At 38.4% G+C, this 20,864-nt stretch overlaps 1 protein-coding gene across 1 annotated transcript in view; it reads right to left on the minus strand.

Moving 5' to 3' along the window:
- The window catches only part of CELF3 (CUGBP Elav-like family member 3), a 107,415-nt gene that overhangs the window by 28,275 nt on the left and 58,276 nt on the right, over positions 1-20,864 (minus strand). Inside the window, exons 3-5 of the mRNA XM_053695465.1 lie at positions 4,396-4,444; positions 4,006-4,134; positions 968-1,047 (exon numbers count right to left, since the gene is read on the minus strand). Of these exons, the coding sequence (XP_053551440.1) occupies positions 968-1,047; positions 4,006-4,134; positions 4,396-4,444 (258 nt within the window). The remainder of the gene's footprint in view (positions 1-967; positions 1,048-4,005; positions 4,135-4,395; positions 4,445-20,864) is intronic.

A 20,864-nucleotide genomic window follows, 5' to 3' on the forward strand; every position in this document is an offset into this window, starting at 1 on the left:
TAAAGGTAATCTACAAGTAACCTGAGTAGACTACAATCCTATTATTCTCCAACTAAGGCCATAACCATCCTATTATATGACAGTAGCTATTTAAACTCTGTACATTATTCATTTGTGTCATATGTTTCAGTGTTATATGTCTTACTAAAATCAGTTAATAATAGATATTCTGCTACCAAAGCTCCATCCTGATCTATAATCTAGTTATTTAGTGATATGTATGTATGTATATGTATATATATATATATATATATATATATATATATATATATATATATATATATATATAAACAATTTCTTGAAGTTAATGCATATACTATATAAATATTGTAAGACACCAAGTGATTTCAAACTAGCTGTCCTGAAGTTGTCATTTCTAAACTTTGTATTTTTTTATTTATTTGCTACTTTTTTTATTTTATTTTTTTACAAGATTTATATTTACATTGCTTTTATTAACTAGTATGGTGCTGTTGCTATAAATACTGGTTACTCTAAGTATACGACCTGGTGCCACTTACTAGTTTACTGAAAAAATACTCAAAAGGACAGGTGAGTTGTGAAATATATTTTGCTTATTATTTTGCATTAATTATGTTGTCACTTCTCCTAAACTCAATAATAAGTCCCCCCTGTAGAATCATATTTTTCCATCTGAAAAAAGTCAGCCCTTTAAACAAACATATAACCTTATATTTAGCATGATCAGACTGTGCATCAGAGATTATACATTAAATACTACACAGCAAAGAGTTAACACACATCATTGTAAACTGATATAACAATGAATGTAAGTTTAGCATTGATATGGTTTATACACATGGAGTATAGGTATATATAGGGAGAAGAAGGTATACAGGTTGCATACAAGCTATACAGTGAGACTACATATAGAACTATCACTATACAGTACTAACAAGCAGGGTACATATAGAATATATACAGAGGAGAGTGTGTTCATGCTTACCGGAAGAGTCCGACTACCATGCAGTGTGTTGATAGCTGCCTGCGCCTCAGTGTGTGTCTGAAACTTCACAAATGCACAACCTGAGAGAGGGAGACACCACATTACTACACAACACAGATACACAACAATAAAAAAAGATATACACAATCACAGGAACACAGTGCTATGTAACAAAGGACACAAATACACATCATATACACAATCACTGGCACACAGTGTAATGTAACACAACTACACATCATGTACACAATCACTGGCACACAGTGCTATGCAACACAACTACACATCATACACAATAACAGGAACACAGTGCTATGTAACACAACTACACATCATATACACAATAACATGAACACAGTGCTATGTAACAAAGGACACATCATATACACAATCACAGGCACACAGTGCTATGTAACAAAAGACACAACTACACATCATATACACAATCACAGGCACACAGGGCCTGATATACAAAACCTCTCCGCTCAGGCGAGATACTCTAATAAGTCTCGCTGGTATGACGAGGCCCTTAAAAAAAATTAGAAGCACAAATGTTTATCTTGAGACATGTTTATGTTGCTATGTAGTGATCTTTATGTGAAACAGAGACTCCTATATTACAATACAAGGTCTACAAAAAATCCCAAAGATTTTGCGTGATTTCTCTCCATGTCAGCGAGGTTTTGAATATCAGGCCCACTGTGTTATGTAACAAAAGACACAACTACACATCATATACACAAACACAGAAACACAGTGCTATGTAACACAACTACACATCATATACAAAATCACAGGCACACAGTGCTATGTAACACAACTACACATCATATACACAATCACAGGCACACAGTGCTATGTAACACAACTACACATCATATACACAATCACAGGCACACAGTGCTATATAACACAACTACACATCATATACACAATCACAGGCACACAGTGCTATGTAACACAACTACACATCATATACACAATCACAGGCACACAGTGCTATATAACACAACTACACATCATATACACAATCACAGGCACACAGTGCTATATAACACAACTACACATCATATACACAATCACAGGCACACAGTGCTATGTAACACAACTACACATCATATACACAATCACAGGCACATAGTGCTATATAACACAACTACACATCATATACACACAGTCACAGGCACACAGTGTTATGTAACAAAGGACACAACTACACATTATATACACACAGTCACAGGGATATATAATTGCACAATGCATTATGCAAGGTGGATAATATAATACAATAAAGCTGCATATTAAATAACACATATACAATAACACACAGCACATACACTAAGGTATACAAAGGGACTCACTGCTGGGCATAGGCACACAAATTAGCATATTGCTTTACAATATATATATATATATATATATATATATATATATATAGTATATATATATATATATATATATATATATATATATATATATATATATATTATAATATAACTGCTACATATATGTAGGAAAACATTTATTTAACTGATTTGAGTATATGGGACAAGAGACTTCTTTTGTAAAGAGACATAAACGTATATTTTAGACAAGAATCCATTTATAAATTAGTTTTTTTTTTATCTCTTTAAATATCATTGTGTGAAGAATAACCAAAAAAAGATGGTTTTAGACCCAGATATTTTAGAACCCTTTGTCAGACTTACAGTATACTCTAGTGGTATATTGTATGTAACGAACTCCTTTTCCTATGTGTATTTGTCAGACAGTCACTTACCCAGCGCGGTATTCTAATGTGTCATTTTATCTCATGCGCTATTTATGTGCCATTAATATTGCTTTCTTTCTCCCACGCAGCACTATTAGAATGCAAGTGAAATTCTACTAGTTGGCTCCAGGCACACTCACACAACAGGGAAGAGGGGGTGGTGAATAATCAGTCATTATCCATGTGCCCTCTCCTCCACGCTGTTTGCATATGCAGGAGCTAGCTCTTATGCAAGAAGGCATAACCCAACCCCCTAACCCTTGTAAAAATAAGTTCCACAGAGAGAAGAGCAGGTGTAAGGAAAAGGTTGTTTTTCAATAAGAGGGATTATTAGATATTTAACTACAACAGTAATAAATATACTTAACACTTGTTGGATTACTAGCTATACAATTGTAATTGTATGGAGATGTAATTGATATATATATATATATATACTTTAGGAATGTGTGATTACTATTTATATATATATATATATATATATATATATATATATATATATATACTTTAGGAATGTGTGATTACTATATATATATATATATATATATATATATATATATAATAGATAGATAGATAGTTACAGCATGGATATATTAGCGTACTGACTATATACTTGCTATGTCAGTATGGCAATAGTCATTCCTTCAGTATGTAAGATTACCTGTAGTTTGCATTTTTTCAGTATGCTGGATAACTGGCTTTATACCCACTTTATATATTTGGTAGTTACTAGATATACTCTTGCCTCTCTTTGATATACCCTATGCATGTTGCTTTACTGTTTATAAACCTGTCATTCTAATGTGGGAGTACCAGATTAGAGCAATTCTGTAAACACATTTACTGCCTATGCAATTTCCCTCTGTTGGTATAATTGCTGCTGTTATTTCTTTCCCTGATTTAGGGCTTATTTTTATTAATAGTGGCAATTTAAATGTGTAGAGAACGTGGAATGATTTGAGTATGGTTGTGAATTGTGAGTTACATAAGCAAGGTGTACAGGAAGAACATTAGGAAAGGGGACTCTGGTGGAAGAAGACCCTCCTTACACTAGTAGCACCCATCACCCTTGACATTATAAATTATAGGACCACCCCTGATTTCAGACTATTATACATGTTGTAGGCTAAAGGCTTGCTGTCCTTCATGCACATTTCCCTCAGCATCCAACATATCCTAGAATTGTGCATTAGAATGTGCACTATATCTTGCTTTGTACTATATGCTCTGGAGTTACTAGACTGAGTGCTCTGTGTTTTACAGTTACCTTTGCTAGTTCCATCTGGACCCCGTAGGACTGTGCACTCATCAATGTTTCCAAAGGGCTCAAACATCCGCCGGACATCCTCATCTGTCTGCTGCTTACCCAGCATTCCCACAAAAAGTTTGCGGTCTTCTGTAGTGAGAAAGAGAGGTGAGAAAAGGTAGAGGGAGTAAGGAGGAAGAGAAGCACTAAGAGGTAGGGTGGGTGTAAAAAGAATAGCAAGTAATGACAGAGAGCTGAAATGTGAGAGAGACAGAAAGCATGTGAGGGATACAGTTTTCTGGGGACATGAATTGTTATGGTACAGGGTATTGCTGTTGTGGAAGATGAGGAGGGCTATTAGTGGTGAGGGGCTCTGATGGGGAGAAACAGTTTCTGGGGTAGCTCAGTTACCTCCTCGGCTTTCACTGTCTGCTGGTTTCACCTGAATTGGCCGATTCATCTGGAAAAAAAAAAGAGAGAGAATGTTGACACCAGATGAAAAACACAAGTGTCACCATCCCACCTTGCCTAGCAATCTGTAAGAACGTCTATATCAGTACACCAGGTCTTTGTTTATCACATTACAGTCTACCATACATACCTGGGTGCAATGTCTATAAAATAGTAATTACATTCAAACAGACATTTACAGCAGGACGTCCTGAATACTCCTATGCATGTCGTATAAGTAATCTTAAACAGATACTATCACTTTGTGTTGTTGTGCTGGCTTTCACAGGTAAATGCAGGATGATGAGTAATTTATCAAACATTTTAATAGAAATTATATATATATAAATATATATATATATATATATATATATATATATATTTATATACTGTATATATATATATATATATATATATATATATATATATATATATATATATATATATATATATATATAATATATATAATCAAACCACCATCCGAATAATCTTATAAAGTCAAATCCTGCATTTACATTTATTTGCACTGAAAAAAGGAATAAATAAATTATAGTATCACAAAATGTAAATAGTAATGTAAATAGTTGATATAGCAACATATTACTTTAAATGTTTCAAAGCACTATGAAGTAAGTGCAATCTACAAACCTTTTGTATCCAATAGTGCATTTCTCACAAGTTCACTTACAGTTACTTACTGTGCATTTGTTACATCACTGGTGAGCCAATCAGATATGCCATACTTAACCCTTCTATGACAGGGTCATAATGTCTACATCGGACATTATGCACGCGATCGCGAGATTTAAATTATGGGATCGGGTCAGGGGGCGTCCCTTTGACGCTAGGCACGCCCTCCAAACCGCGATCACATCCTGGAAGCGCCGTTGGCTTCAGGACAGCGAAGCCAGCCAAACGGCTATGAGGTTGTATTCCGTCCTAATGGTGCTAAAGCCCAGCGCCGTTTAGACAGAATACAACACCATAACGGTGCTAAAAGGTTAAAAGGAACATAATACTCAAAAATGGAAAGTGTATGAATGCATTTCAATTTTGTATAAAGCATTTTTTACCCTACAAATTCTATTAGAAGCTATTTTTAACACCAGCATTCAAACACCACGCCTGCTCAGACAATTAGCAGTGGCTTATTTGACGCAATAAAAGTCATCACTGACACACTACATGACACTGCTTTCTCTCTTGGCTGGCACAGTGTTTAAATAAGGGGGCTTCTAGCTCTTACTAACTTTTTTAAAAAAAATACTTTTGTTCAGAACTAAAATGCACTCTTGAAAATGTAAATTTTGACCAATATGTCCCTTTAAGTTTTAACCAATCATTTGCAACATCATGCTTAGGAATGTCACAAATGCACCTGGTACATGACATTAACTGTGGTTTTCCTCTTTGCCTGGGTTAAACACAGTAAAAAGGGGATTTGATTTAAAAATAAAATATTTTAAATATTTTTACACTTTTATTTTCCTATTTAAATTTAAACCAATTTATCCAGAATACTTCCACTTAGTTGAAGCCTATTTTTCTATGAAGTGTTGACACACAGCTTTTTGTGTGTGCAGCACAAGCGTGTTTGAATGTGCACATATATGTATAATAATCTAAAAAGTTACAAAAAATGTAAAAAAGGTGTAGTTTTTTGCCTTTTTTTGGGGTCTGATGATTATTTGATTATTATTTTTTTTATTCAGACATGTGCTGTAAGTCAGAGAATGCTTAAATTAGACAACTTTCTTTTTGTCAATATGCCAAGCACCAACAGATGCCAGCACCTCTGAGACACCTGTCATATAGCGGGAAAGGAATTAGGCATCCTATTGACAGAAGTCAGGCTGTGTGGGCCATCTACGCGCATATAATTTGTAAGCAAAGAAATTCATGTTTAAAAAATGTAGTTGAGACTGCCAGAAGGAAAGATCAATACATAAAAGTAAGCCTTAGAACTGTTCAGCCAAGCAAAGAAAATTACTATTAAAAATATACAAATCAGTGGAGGGTCATTTGGCACTTGCCTGCACAATCGTTCCAATAGGCACAAGTTTTACCTGGCACTTAATCTTAGCAACCAAAGAAATGAGTGGGATGCTCAGCTTCATCGGGGTAAATAATGAAAATCCATAAGAGCATGCGCTTTTCATTCCTCGCCAACACCACTAGTAATAACAAGAGCTGGAGCAGCACGTGTAGTAAAATTTGCCAACTTGCTCCAAAAACCGGATGGTATTCATTAGTTAAAGGGATATGAAAATAATTTTTTCTTTCTTTTGTGATTCAATGTAGCCCCCAATCGGCAAGCGCTATCCAGGGTGCTGAACCAAAAATGTGCCGGCTCCCAAGCTTATATTACTGATTTTTTTTAAAAAAAAGACACCAAGATAACGAAGAAAATTTGATAATAGGATTAAAATAGAAAGTTGCTTAAAATTGCATGTTCTATCTGAATCATGAAAGAAAAAAATTGGGTTTCATATCCCTATTAAAGGGACATGAAAACCCAATAGTTTATTTCATGATTCAGATAGGGAATACAATTTTAAACAACTTTCCAATTTACTTTATCTAGGCAAGTTCAGGAGCAGCAGAGAACCTAGGTTCTAACTGCTGATTGGTGTCTGCATATATAGACCGATTTTCATTGGCTCACCCATGTGTTCAGTTAGAAACCAGTAGTGCATTGCTGCTCCTTCAACAAATGATACCAAGAGAATGAAACACATTAGATAATAGAAGTAAATTATAAAGTTGTTTAAAATTGTATTCTCTCTCTGAATCACGAAAGAACATTTTTGGGTTTCATGTCCCTTTAAACCCTATATTGTTTTCTATTTCAATTTCCCATTTGTTGTTTCCTTAGGTATCCAAAGCCTTTTAGACTGCTACAAAAGAAAACCTCAGTATATTTCTTTATTTTACTACTTGGTGCTCTTAGCTTATATTCAAGGGCTAAGTCCATTGTAGGGGTAAGGAACATTGCCAATGCCTTGCAGAAGAATCTCTTTTTTTTTAAACAATTTTTTTTGTGATATTGTCTGTGGAAAAATTAAAGGGACATGAAACCCAGTTTTTTTTCTTGCAATTTGAAACAACTTTCTAATTTACTTCTATTATCAATTTTTCTTTGCTATTTTTATATCTTTTGTTGAAAAGCATGGACATAAGCTCGGGAGCGTGCATGTGTCTTAAGCACTATATGGCAGCAGTTTTACAAAAATGCTATTCATTTGCAAGAGCACTAGATGGCAGCACTATTTCCTGCAATGTAGACAGCTACATAGGTATCTAATCAACAAAGAATAACATGAGAATGAAGCAAATTTGATAATCAAAGTAAATTGGGATTTTTGTTTTAATTGTATGCTCTGTCAGAAACACAAGAGAACATGTTGGGGTTTCAAATCCTTTTAATGCTGTATGTAACAATTGATGTCACTAAGCAGACATAAGTTGACCTTTGTCCAACCATAGAACCATAGAAGATCACAAACAGTGGTGCTGGTCATTTATTGAGGATTTCCTGCTAGTCAGATTAGCAAATGGTTGCATGACATAACCTTCTTTTTTGTTTAATAGATCTGGCCAAACTGCATGCTATAAAGCACAGCCTAGCAGGAAAACTCAGCTAGTTAGCTTTAGTAGATGACCATTGATTAGCCAATATTGACAAAAGCATTTGCTAGACGAATACACATGCAAAATAGTAGTAGTTGTCTTAAATTTCATCTTGTTTAGTGATATGTGCAGAATTTACAACCCAAGTCAAAGTCAGGAGGAACCATGTCCAAGTACAACAGTAGGACAAGCAAGAGTTTCAAAATCCAAAAGCAACCAAACAGGGACATTTTGTTGGATCAACGCTGGCACACTGACCATCCAGATCACCTATTCACCCATGCACCCAGCCAACTTCTCACAATGTTTCCAGGTTGCACAAATTACCAAGGAATGGTCATGTCTTATTCCTGGTTGCAAAAAGATTAGCAATGTATTATCTCATCCTCAGGCTGTGCCCAGAAATGCAAGTAGGTAGAATTATGTGCCTTTAAGAGTACTACATGTATTTTAATTGTCAAGCGTTAGCAGAATATGTCTCAAAATAGGATGTTCAATTTGACATCACAGCTGACAATCAAAGAGAGGGATAATATGATTATACGTTTTACAGTTATTTATAGCTTACAGAAGAACCAGAGAATGTCCAAGCACAGTAGTCATTCATACATGATACAATTGCATGTACTATACTAGATCTACAGGCATTTGAATGATGTAATCAGGGACACAACTTCTTAAAACATTATTTGGTTTAATGTTACATTATGCATCCGGGGCCAAAAAGAAAAAGAACATTTACAGGTTGAAAATAAAGAGTTAAAAGAAGACTTAAAAAATAATTATCGTTCTCTAGTAGTGGCACCAGAATTCATATTATCTAGGTTATTAGCGATCTGACAGAGTACCCCTTTAAGATGTTTCACTACATTGTCATGCAGGCCTCAAATATGAAATAGAAGAAGTGCTTGTTTTATTAGTGATTTACCTGTAATGAATCTGGGCCTATTAAGGATGTCAAGAAGGTCTAGAACTGCTGGGGGAAATCTGGCTCTGTGTGCTCCCCTTGATGGACTATAAGAATCTAGCCACTGGTGGTATGTCCAAGAAGCCTGAACAGCTTACTAGTTCCAGCTGTCCCAGTGAGTAAGAAGTTGTTTTTTTGTGTGTGATCTAACCATTGCCAGGGTGTGACTTCTTATTTCATAAAAAAAAGAGTCTGGTCTATTGCACCAAAAATGTGGATTGTATGTTTTGGAGATTGTTAGGCAAAGGTGAGGTTGCACACAGTTAAGTTTGGGAAGAGGAGCTGCTTATGGGTTTCTTTGTAAAAATATCAGCTTACGCAGACTGCAATAAAGTTGGAGTAGTCTGAGAGGCATAATAGCCTAGACTGGGCACAGGGTTAGCGGGGGGCTGTTGGAGAGCCAATGGGAATGGACCTAAGTACTGGAGAGTATTTTAAGCCCAACAGAAGCAAGGGAGCTTTTTTCTTTCTTTCTTTCTTTCATTCATGGCTCAGAGATATAGGCCCATTGTAATATAGTTAATTTTTACTCCATCCTGACACAAAGCTGTCAAGAGTACAATGAAGGGTATGCACAGGGGCTTATGGCAATAGTTAGCAATTCCCTATTCTAATCCATCAGAATTCCTGTGTGACATTCCTGGCATTGCTTCTCATGGAGTTTGCAAGTTCAAGGTCTTTAAAATCCATTAGAAAATATGTATAAATATAAATGAAATACGTTATTTCAATATTTATTTGTGTGTGTTTAGTTATGCATATTTTCATTCATTAATACTTTACGTCAGGTCTCAAAAAGCACAACATTTATTTGTATCATGCTCGAGCACAACGCTTAACTCGTCACGTGTCCCCCACTGAGGAGGACAAACTCAGCTCCACTATCCATTAAAAGTCTAGGATACTGAAAACCAAGTACAAAGTATGATGCACTCACCCTCTGTTGTAGTAGAGCGGACTGTTGTGGCTATTCAATCCTTCGGACTCTGCCTTAGTAGTCCTACTTTAGAGACACATACGGTTCCCAAATCAAAGTTATACTTCCAACACAGGATAGATTAGCTCCGGGTTGGCCGCACAGTGTTTAAATATCGTCACTGAGCAAACAACAAATACCCAAGGGCAAAAAAATGATTGAGTTTAAAACATAAAATGTTTATTGTTGCATAGTTAAAAATACTTTGCCACACTTGGATACAACATGCTATGCCATCTGATGCATTTCGCGCTTCACATCACCCTTTATCAAAGATGATGTCTTAAAAAATGTCAGCCATTTTAAGATTCTCTGGTTAACAACTTTTATCATCAACTTCTAATACCAGATTGTGCGTTATTCTTTGCTCGAAGTCGCACAAAGTATAATACACCCTGTTCTATTGATAGCGCATCACTTGTAATCTAGCTCATAGTTATGAGCAAGCAACAGCTCAATAATAAAATATTCTAACACATCTGGGCATTTTTTGTTTTCTGCTTTTATGTCCTGTTCATAAAAGTATTTTTTACTGTTTTAAAGAGATGGTAAATTTCAGACAAAGAATGTTGCAGGGAAAAATATATTAGTGCAAAACCGCATTATTATTATTATTATTTTAAAGTGTATATATATTTTATAATAAAAGATTTATAATTCTACTTGGTACATTCTTTTCCACCACCCCCCTTTCATTTCCTGCCCCCACCCACAGTTTCACCCACTCTCTACATAGGATTCCTAAGGGCTTTCAAAGGGCTGGACTTCAAGAATGTCATATGACACACACACTGATTGGATGTTCATTGGAATTGTCATAAAAAAAAGATTTCATCCCAGTGGGCCAGCATAACATTGTAATAGAAGCATTACTATAGGTACGGATTTAACCCTTTTCACATATAGATTAAAAAAAGGTACATACATACTTTTTTAATGGCAAATATTACTCATATAGCATATTGCTGAAATCACACTTGTAAGTATTTTAATATTGTAAACAATTTTAATATAGACATGAAAATGTTACTTTATAATTGCAATAAAGTTTTGACAATTGAAAATGTTAATGATAAAATTACACAAAATGGTATGCAATTGTTAATTGTACATAATGAATTAATATTCATACTTACAGTAAGTGTTTTGAGCTGTGTTTTTGACTGGTTGCATGGCATTTGTTAAAATAAAATTACCCAACTATACCCATGCTCATAATACCACACAATCTTCTTGTATTACAAATCAATTGTAAAAATAAATTACCAGAGAATGTTTGGTACGTCCGGCATCCCCTTAAAGGGACACTGTACCCAAAAATGTTCTTTCGTTATTCAGATTGAGCATGAAATTTTATGCAACTTTCTAATTTACTCCTATTATCAAATTTTCTTCATTCTCTTGGTATCTTTATTTGAAATGCAAGAATGTAAGTTTAGATGCCGGCCCATTTTTGGTGAACAACCTGGGTTGTCCTTGCTTATTGGTGGATACATTCATCCACCAATAAAAAAGTGCTGTCCAGAGTACTGAAACCAAAAAAAAGCTTAGATGCCTTCTTTTTCAAATAATGATAGCAAGAGAACGACGAAAAATTGATAATAGGAGTAAATTAGAAAGTTGCTTAAAATTTCATGCTCTTTCTGAATTACAAAAGAAAAAAATTGGGTTCAGTGTCCCTTTAACGCCCCCTATACTTTCAATGAAAACCGGTTATATTACAAGTTGTGAGTTATGTGTTGCGCTTGAGCACAATACATAACAGTGTCAGTGCTAAAAAAATGAACACACCTTGAGACCTGGAGGCCCATTTATCAAGCTCTGTATGGAGCTTGTGGGCCCGTCTAAAGACCGCTGCTCCATAACCCTGTCCGCCTGCTCTGAGGAGGCGGACAGGAATCGCCACAATTCAACCCGATCGCCACAATTCAACCCGACATCTCCCTGCTGGTCTGCAGGGGGCGGCGTTGCACCAGCAGCTCGCAATGCTGAATACGGAGAGTGTACTGCTCTTCGCATTCAGCGAGGTCTGTCGGACCTGATCCGCACTGTTGGATCAGCTCCGACAGACCTTTGATAAATAGGCCTCCTGAAGTAAAGTGTTAGGGCTAGAATAAAAGTTCAATAAAACACATGTAAAGCATATTAAAATAAAGTATTTCACACACACACACACACACACATATATTACAATGTGAACACCATTTGTTTGTTTTATAGATAGATAGATAGATAGATAGATAGATAGAGTGCTATATATATATATATATATATATATATATATATATATATCCATAGATATATAGCTATAAAGATATATATTTTAAATATATATATATTATTATTTTTTTTAAATAAAAAATTACTTTTTTATTGTGAGTAAAAACAATGATATTTTGTTTGTTAACGCACCTTCGGTTTTAACGCATATTGCTTAGTTACACAGGGTTTTGTACAGCGCCCCATAGAATTCTATGGGTATAAGACGTTAGTGCAGTAGTGCTTTATAACCTCCAGATGTTAGACCGCCTGAGGCTTTTGATGGAGTGAAAAGTTTTTATTTTAAACTAATATAAGCATAAGTACAGGAGCGCTATTGATTCAACTTGAGTGGTGTTAGGGCTCATTAGCGCTAATATTTTTGCACTCCACTTGTAATCTAGCCAATAGTCTTTATGTAATTCAGGTTATTTTACTAATTCAATCATCAGTACTTCTAATAGCTAAGAACAGCTTCATATGCATAGCCAAAATGTCACTTTTTCCTGTATATAATGTGCAGACTAGAGTATAACCATTTTGTAGAATGAATCACTATAGCACTAGTCCAGCAGTGACAAGAAACTTTTTTGCCCATATGTAACCTATCTATGTCACAGTATAGCAGGGAAGGCTGGTTTTGAATGGCTACCTCATTGGTCTACAGCACTGGTTTCCAAACCTGTCTTAAAGGGGTACTAAATCCAAAATTTTTCTTTTATGATTCAGATAGAGCATGTAATTTTAGGCAACTTTCTAATTTACTCCTATTATCAATTTTTCTTTGTTCTCTTGGTATCTTTTTTTCTAAAAAGCAGGAATGAAAGCTTAGGAGCCAGGCCATTTTTAGTTCAGTACCCTGGATAGCGCTTGCTGATTGGTGGCTACATTTCATGATTCAAATAGAGGATGCAATTTCAATCAACTTTTCAATTTACTTTTATCATCAAGTTTGCTTTGTTCTCTTGGTATTCTTTGTTGAAAGCTAAACCTAGGTAGGCTCATTTTATTATTATTATTATTATACTTTATTTATGCGCCATCATATTCCGCAGCGCTGTCCATGGATACAGTTCATTTAAATAAAACAATAATATAAAACTTCTACGACTAAGAGACAGGACAGTATTTACAAACACATACAGGAGAAATTGAGGGCCGTGGGAACTTTCTAAGCCTTTATCTCAGTGTATTTAATTAGCTTTTCACAGTTAGACAGCGCTAGTTCATGTGTGCCATACAGATAACATTGTGCTCACTCCTGTGTTATTTTTAAGTCAGCATTCATTGGCTGAACCACAAGTTTATAAAAAGCACTGATATAAGGGGACAGTCTGCAGAGGCTTAAGTACAATGTAATCACAGAGGTAAAAAGTTTATTAATATAACAGTGTTGGTTATGCAAAACTGGGCTTATCTATTTTTTTAAACAATACAAATGTTCAAGTAGTCTGTCACTTCAAAGGGACATGAAACTCAAAACTTTTCTTTCATGTTTAAAGGGACAGTACACTGTAAAATTGTTTTTATATGAATGTATTTTCAATGACTTGTTATACCAGCTGCAGAGTATAAAATGTATGAGAAATTGCATTTTTCGGTTAATTTGTGTATATGAAGTAGCTGGTTTTGTGCTTTTAAACCACAACCTATTACAATGGGTTGAGCTTCAGGTAATATCATATCTCATTATGTTATCACTTTATGTACACACACTTGCTTCCTTAACGTATATTTGTCTAGAAAACCAAAGTACAATACTTAGAGAGAACAATGGGAAATTATCATTTTATTACTTAACTATCATGCCCCCCACTGAGAGTGTAATCTCTTCTGCTGGCTGTGTTTACTTAGGCTATTCAATAGAATATACTCCAGTATAGAAACTTTCAGTATAGACTGGGAAACCACAAGCTAAATCAGCTATTTCAAATGCCAAATTAGGGGTAAAGAAGCTACTTCTAAACAATTTAAAACACTCCAGCAGGTAAAATGAATCATTGGGAACAATTTAAAGTGAAGAAAATGTTTGGGTGAACTGTCCCTTTAAGACAGAGCATACCATTTTTACAGTTTCCAATTTACCTCTATTATCAAATTTACTTCATTCTCATAGCATTCTTTACCTATCTAGATATCTCTCCAGCAGAGTGTACATTTCTTGAGTACTACATGACAGGAAACACTGCTGCCATCTAGCACCCTTGCAAATGTATAACAGCTATAAAACTGCTGCCATATATTGCCCCCCTCAAGTGCACACTCCTAACCTACAACCAGCTTTTCAACAAAGGGTACGAAGAGAATGAAGTACATTTGATAATAGGAGCTATTAACAAGTCACTATATCATGCATTTCATGTTTTATGTTGTTTGTGACAGAGTTCATGCGTTGTACTGTGTGTGACAGTATGCTTGTATTCTGTGTGAGTGTGTATGTCAGTGTTCTTGTATAACAATAAATGTGTGTTTCATTGCGGGTTAGTGTGAATGACCATTTCATTGTGTTTGCGTCATAATGTTTCAGTGTCATCAGGTGCTATAGTGTGCACATGAAAGTTTATCAGTGTGTGTCAGTTTGTGTTACTATGAGGCTGATTATATTAAGTTCGCAAATCTAGACGTGGTTTTCCACGCCAACAAACACAGGGCAGCCTTAATGGAATACTATAAAAAAAAAGGGCTGTCCCTGCAAGTGGTGAGATGTCTCCCATACAAATCATGAGACCTCTCTGCTAGGGTAAAAGTTATGCGAAATACAGACGTGGAAACCGCCGTGTTTTAAAACTTAAATGTTACGCTTAATACAAATCAAATTACGCTGTTTTCAGTGCACACTGTACCTTAAATTTGCTGCGATTTTCATATGCATAGGTTTTTCCTTTCAGAATAATTAGTGTTTTGCGTATTTTTGTGAAACTCGCCAGTTAACTGGCGAGAAAAAACAGTGAGAACTGCAGTGCAAAAATGTTTATATATTAGAGAGAATAGCCCATATTTATCAAGCTCCGTACGGAGCTTGAAGGGCCGTGTTTCTGGCGAGTCTTCAGACTCGCCAGAAACACAAGTTATGAAGCAGCGGTCTAAAGACCGCTGCTCCATAACCCTGTCCGCCTGCTCTGAGCAGGCGGACAGGAATCGCCGGAAATCAACCCGATCGAATACGATCGGGTTGATTGACACCTCCCTGCTGGCGGCCGATTGGCCGCGAGTCAGCAGGGGGCGGCGTTGCACCAGCAGCTCTTGTGAGCTGCTGGTGCAATGTTAATTGCGGAGAGCGTATTGCTCTCCGCATTTAGCGAGGTCTTGCGGACCTGATCCGCAGTGTCGGATCAGGTCCGCAAGACCTTTAATAAATTGGAGCCAATATGTCATATATGCCCATGGAACGCCAATGTGCTGCCCATTTTACAAAAATTACGCTTTGTATTTTGTACTTTTAAGTATGAATTTGTTGCTTTTTTTTTTTTGCACATGCTGTGCATAGTAAATATGATTTATTCCTGTGTAATTTACATACAAATTTTACTTTTTTGATAGAATATGATTTTTGGTGGATAATTTTGATACGATTTTTGATGCACCTTAACAATGCAATTTTTCCCGGGAACAGTTTGTGAAAGCTTTAATTATTTGCTTTGTGTGATTTTCAAATTACAAATTTTATTGTGCACTTTTGTAATGTATGCATCTCCTTTTTATACGAAAATGCAGTATACGCCCCTTAGCAAGGCACCCTGTTTTCAGGGTAAAATTTGGCTTTATAGAATTCCACCAGGGAAATAAAAGGACTGGAAAGCATTCTTATAGCATCTCGCCAGCCCAGAGACCTTTTTCAAATTGTGCCCTTTGTCTCATTGTGTGTCACTGTTTGTTACAGTTTGTATTGTGTCTGTGTGTATCAGTGCTGGGTAATTAGGTAACTGTGTAAGAGTAAAGCTGTGATCTCCTCACACGGTGTGCATGTTTAATGTTGTGTGTGTCTGTGTAAGAGTGTGCTATTGTGTGTTGCAGTTTTTCAGAGTGTGTTTCAGTGAGTGACAATGTGTTTCAGTTTTGTGCACTTAGATTAATGTGTAGGAGTTTGAGAAGCTGTGTTCTTTTCACACTCATCCTATTTCTGTCACAGTGTTTAATTAAAGCTTTAGCAGCTGATTAACAGGAACATATTCACACGGGAGATGTTCCCTCCCCTTAAAATCCAGATATCCTGCACTGGTTAAGGGACTTCCTAGGATCCACAAATGCGCAAAGTACTTGATTGGTATGATATGTTAAAAATCTGTTGTCAACATACAAAAACAGCTATAATGACATTATTTAAGCAAGCAAAAGATCACATGTTCTGCACATGAACATCTTTATACTGTACCAGGGGCGTATTATGGCCTAGGCTAGGGCTGGGCGATATGGTGGGGAAAAAAGTCTGATTTGATTGCGATTTAATCGCAATTTTCACGTCAGCACCACCTGTAACCCCCATAATCCCCCCTCTGTAAAGTGCATAAGTCCCATCAGCTCCCACTGTAACCCCGCCCCCCCATGTAACCCCCATAAGCCCCCTCTGTAACCTATATAAACCCAATCAGCTCCCACTTTAACCCTGCACCCCCTGTAACCCCCATAAGCCCCCCTTTGTAACCTACATAAGCCCCATCAGCTCCCACTGTAACCCCGCAATAAGCACCCCCTTTAACATCATAAGCACCGCCTGTAACCACCATCAGCCCGCAACCCAGTCCCAGTGCACCCCCCTCCCTGTAACCCGCATCAGCCACATCGATCCCCGGTAAGTTGGCCCCCCTCCCTGTAACCCGCATCAGCCACAGCGCACCCCGGTAAGTCAACCCCCCTCCCTGTAACCTGCATCAGCCACAGCGCACCCCCCTCCCTGTAACCCGCATCAGCCACAGCGCTCCCCGGTAAGTCGGCTGCAAGTCAGTGGCCCTCTTGTACGTTATAGGTGACGTCAATTGGGGCGGGGCTAAAAATAGCGTATTCTCGCGGTTTAAAATCGCATCTGCGATTAATCATGCAGCCCTAGCCTAGGCCAACAAGGCTGGTGCCTAGGGCAGCAAATTTGGGAGGGACAGCACATCTGCCCTATCCTCTCTCTAAAAGCCAGCACACAGTAGAGTGAGCAATAAAGTGCAGGCTTTTAAGGTCACTCTTCACAGCCAGTGGTCCTTTAAACCATTACTTCATTTAGAGCCGCCGGCATTTTTGCAGTGGAAGCGTTCTTGGTGAGAAACTGGCCCGGGATATACTTACAAGGTGAGGCTGTAGGAGAAGACCTTGTGCCAATATGCTGCCTCCCCTTGTCAGCTGTGGTGGGTCTGCGAGCGCAGTGCTAATTGCAGGTCTTAGTAACTAACAGATGCCTCTGTGCACTGCTTAGATCAGCTTGTGATGTCTAATCATAAACTCTCAGAGCTAATGTATGTTAGCTACTAATAGCTAGCTTTCTCTGCATTCATAAACCCATGGAGTAAATAGTAAATGGACACTTAAAAAGTTTAATTACTTGAATGATGGTAATGACTGTATGTTGTTGCATGTAAAGGGCAGTGATTGTTTCAAAATGTATTCTTCTTTCCCTCCCTTCCTTTCTCACTTCTTTACCTTTCTCCCTCCCTTCCTCCCTCAACTACCTCCCTGCCTTCTTTCTTTCCCTCCCTCCCTGCTTTCTCTCAACTCCCTTTCATTCCTTTCTTTCCCTACCCCCTTTTCTCCTCTCCCTCCCCACTTTTCTCTCCTCTCTCTCTCTCCCTCCCTTCTTTCTTTTCCCTTCCTTTTCTCCCCTCTCCTTCTTTTCTCTCCCTATTCTTAGGGAGAAAATGGTACGAGATGCATGCAATTCAACCCACCTGTATGCAAGTGCTAGGCTAATTTTTTTTAAATTGTTATGAGGGGGGGGCAGCAGAATTTTGAGTGCCTAGGGCAGCACAAAACCTAAATACGCCACTGTACTGTACAGAATGAAAAATATAGGCCCACCCTCTCTGTAATTTTATTTTACTCCCCGAGGATGGAGCTGAGTTTGTCCTACTCAGTTGGGGACAATCATTATTAGTGTAAGTCTTGCATTAAGAACATTAATAATATTCTCAATGTCATGCAGTCCATGTGTTAATACTTTTTTTTATTTTTTTGCAATAGCACAGATGTTAATTATTTGCTGTTTCTGGTGGCTGCACTTGGGTAAATAACTTGATATCTTAGGTTTAGGCTATTACTCTATTCGCTTACAAGAGTTATGTTTAATCACCTGGTGTGCATCATGCAATATGGAGATAAATAGTATACTTCCACTTGCAGTGAAGGGGTTAACAGTTTTCGGTGTGTATCAGTAAGTGCAGATTTTACAAAACTTGTGCCTCTCTGGAATGCAGAGGTTATATGTTTGTCATTTCACTGACAGTGAGGTGATTAATAATGTGCTGTTTTATGTCTGAGAGTTATTTAGCAATAATGTAGTTAATAATTTGTTATAATTTGTAATGAGACTGTTAAATAGATTGGTGCCTCTAGTTGTCTGGGAGATAATTGTATATCTTTCTGGCTATATGGAGATCAGTGGGTTACTCTGGGTAATGTAGGATAGATGGAGTGTTGCCATGGCACCCAGCTCTGCATCCTGTCTCTGTGGTTGCTAGGTGACCAGCAGTTCCACTTGTAACAGATGCTGACAAGGTTGGGGGCAGGGGGATCTGGAGAGAGGTGTTTTGGGGATCAAATCAGTTATTTGTTCTGTCATTACCCTACTCTCTGTAACTGTCATCATTCCTACTCCTACACATTAGTGCTTATGTCCCATTTACTTACACATACCAGCTGTTGATTCCTCCACGCAGCTGTTGAAAACCCCTTATCCTGCCCCTGATGTATTTAGCATTACATTTAGCTCCTACAAATGCTTGCCCTGCTATTAGTTTTATCCGATTCCCAAGCAAGCAGTTCTTATTGTACCAACCTTATCTTTCTACCTGAAGTGTATGGTCCCCCTACTTTGTTGTCTGTGGTGTATGATTTTAATTATCTATCTCCCTACAAGGTATTTGTACTGAGCAAACTGTCACTTGTCCCCTTACCCAGCAGAGACTGATCCCCCTACTGAGCACACTACTGTCACTGGTCCCCGCACACTACTGTCACTGGTCCCCCTACTGAGCACACTACTGTCACTGGTCCCCTTACCCTGCAGTGACTGATCCCCCTACTGAACACACTACTGTCACTGGTCCCCTTACCCTGCAGTGACTGATCCCCCTACTGAGCACACTACTGTCACTGGTCCCCTTACCCTGCAGTGACTGATCCCCCTACTGAGCACACTACTGTCACTGGTCCCCTTACCCTGCAGTGACTGATCCCCCTACTGAGCACACTACTGTCACTGTCCCCTTACCCTGCAGTGACTGATCCCCCTACTGAGCACACTACTGTCACTGGTCCCCTTACCCTGCAGTGAATGATCCCCCTACTGAGCACACTACTGTCACTGGTCCTCTTACCCTGCAGTGACTGATCCCCCTACTGAGCACACTACTGTCACTGGTCCCCTTACCCTGCAGTGACTGATCCCCCTACTGAGCACACTACTGTCACTGGTCCCCTTACCCTGCAGTGACTGATCCCCCTACTGAGCACACTACTGTCACTGGTCCCCTTACCCTGCAGTGACTGATCCCCCTACTGAGCACACTACTGTCACTGGTCCCCTTACCCTGCAGTGACTGATCCTCCTACTGAGCACACTACTGTCACTGGTCCCCTTACCCTGCAGTGACTGATCCTCCTACTGAGCACACTACTGTCACTGGTCCCCTTACCCTGCAGTGACTGATCCCCCTACTGAGCACACTACTGTCACTGGTCCCCTTACCCAGCAGAGACTGATCCCCCTACTGAGCACACTACTGTCACTGTCCCCTTACCCTGCAGTGACTGATCCCCCTACTGAGCACACTACTGTCACTGGTCCCCTTACCCTGCAGTGACTGATCCCCCTACTGAGCACACTACTGTCACTGGTCCCCTTACCCTGCAGTGACTGATCCTCCTACTGAGCACACTACTGTCACTGGTCCCCTTACCCTGCAGTGACTGATCCCCCTACTGAGCACACTACTGTCACTGGTCCCCTTACCCAGCAGAGACTGATCCCCCTACTGAGCACACTACTGTCACTGGTCCCCTTACCCTGCAGTGACTGATCCCCCTACTGAGCACACTACTGTCACTGGTCCCCTTACCCAGCAGAGACTGATCCCCCTACTGAGCACACTACTGTCACTGGTCCCCTTACCCTGCAGTGACTGATCCCCCTACTGAGCACACTACTGTCACTGGTCCCCTTACCCTGCAGTGACTGATCCCCCTACTGAGCACACTACTGTCACTGGTCCCCTTACCCAGAAGAGACTGATCCCCCTACTGAGCACACTACTGTCACTGTCCCCTTACCCTGCAGTGACTGATCCCCCTACTGAGCACACTACTGTCACTGGTCCCCTTACCCTGCAGTGACTGATCCCCCTACTGAGCACACTACTGTCACTGGTCCCCTTACCCAGCAGAGACTGATCCCCCTACTGA

This window comes from Bombina bombina, chromosome 1, assembly GCF_027579735.1.
Source record: "Bombina bombina isolate aBomBom1 chromosome 1, aBomBom1.pri, whole genome shotgun sequence".
NCBI lineage: Eukaryota > Metazoa > Chordata > Amphibia > Anura > Bombinatoridae > Bombina > Bombina bombina.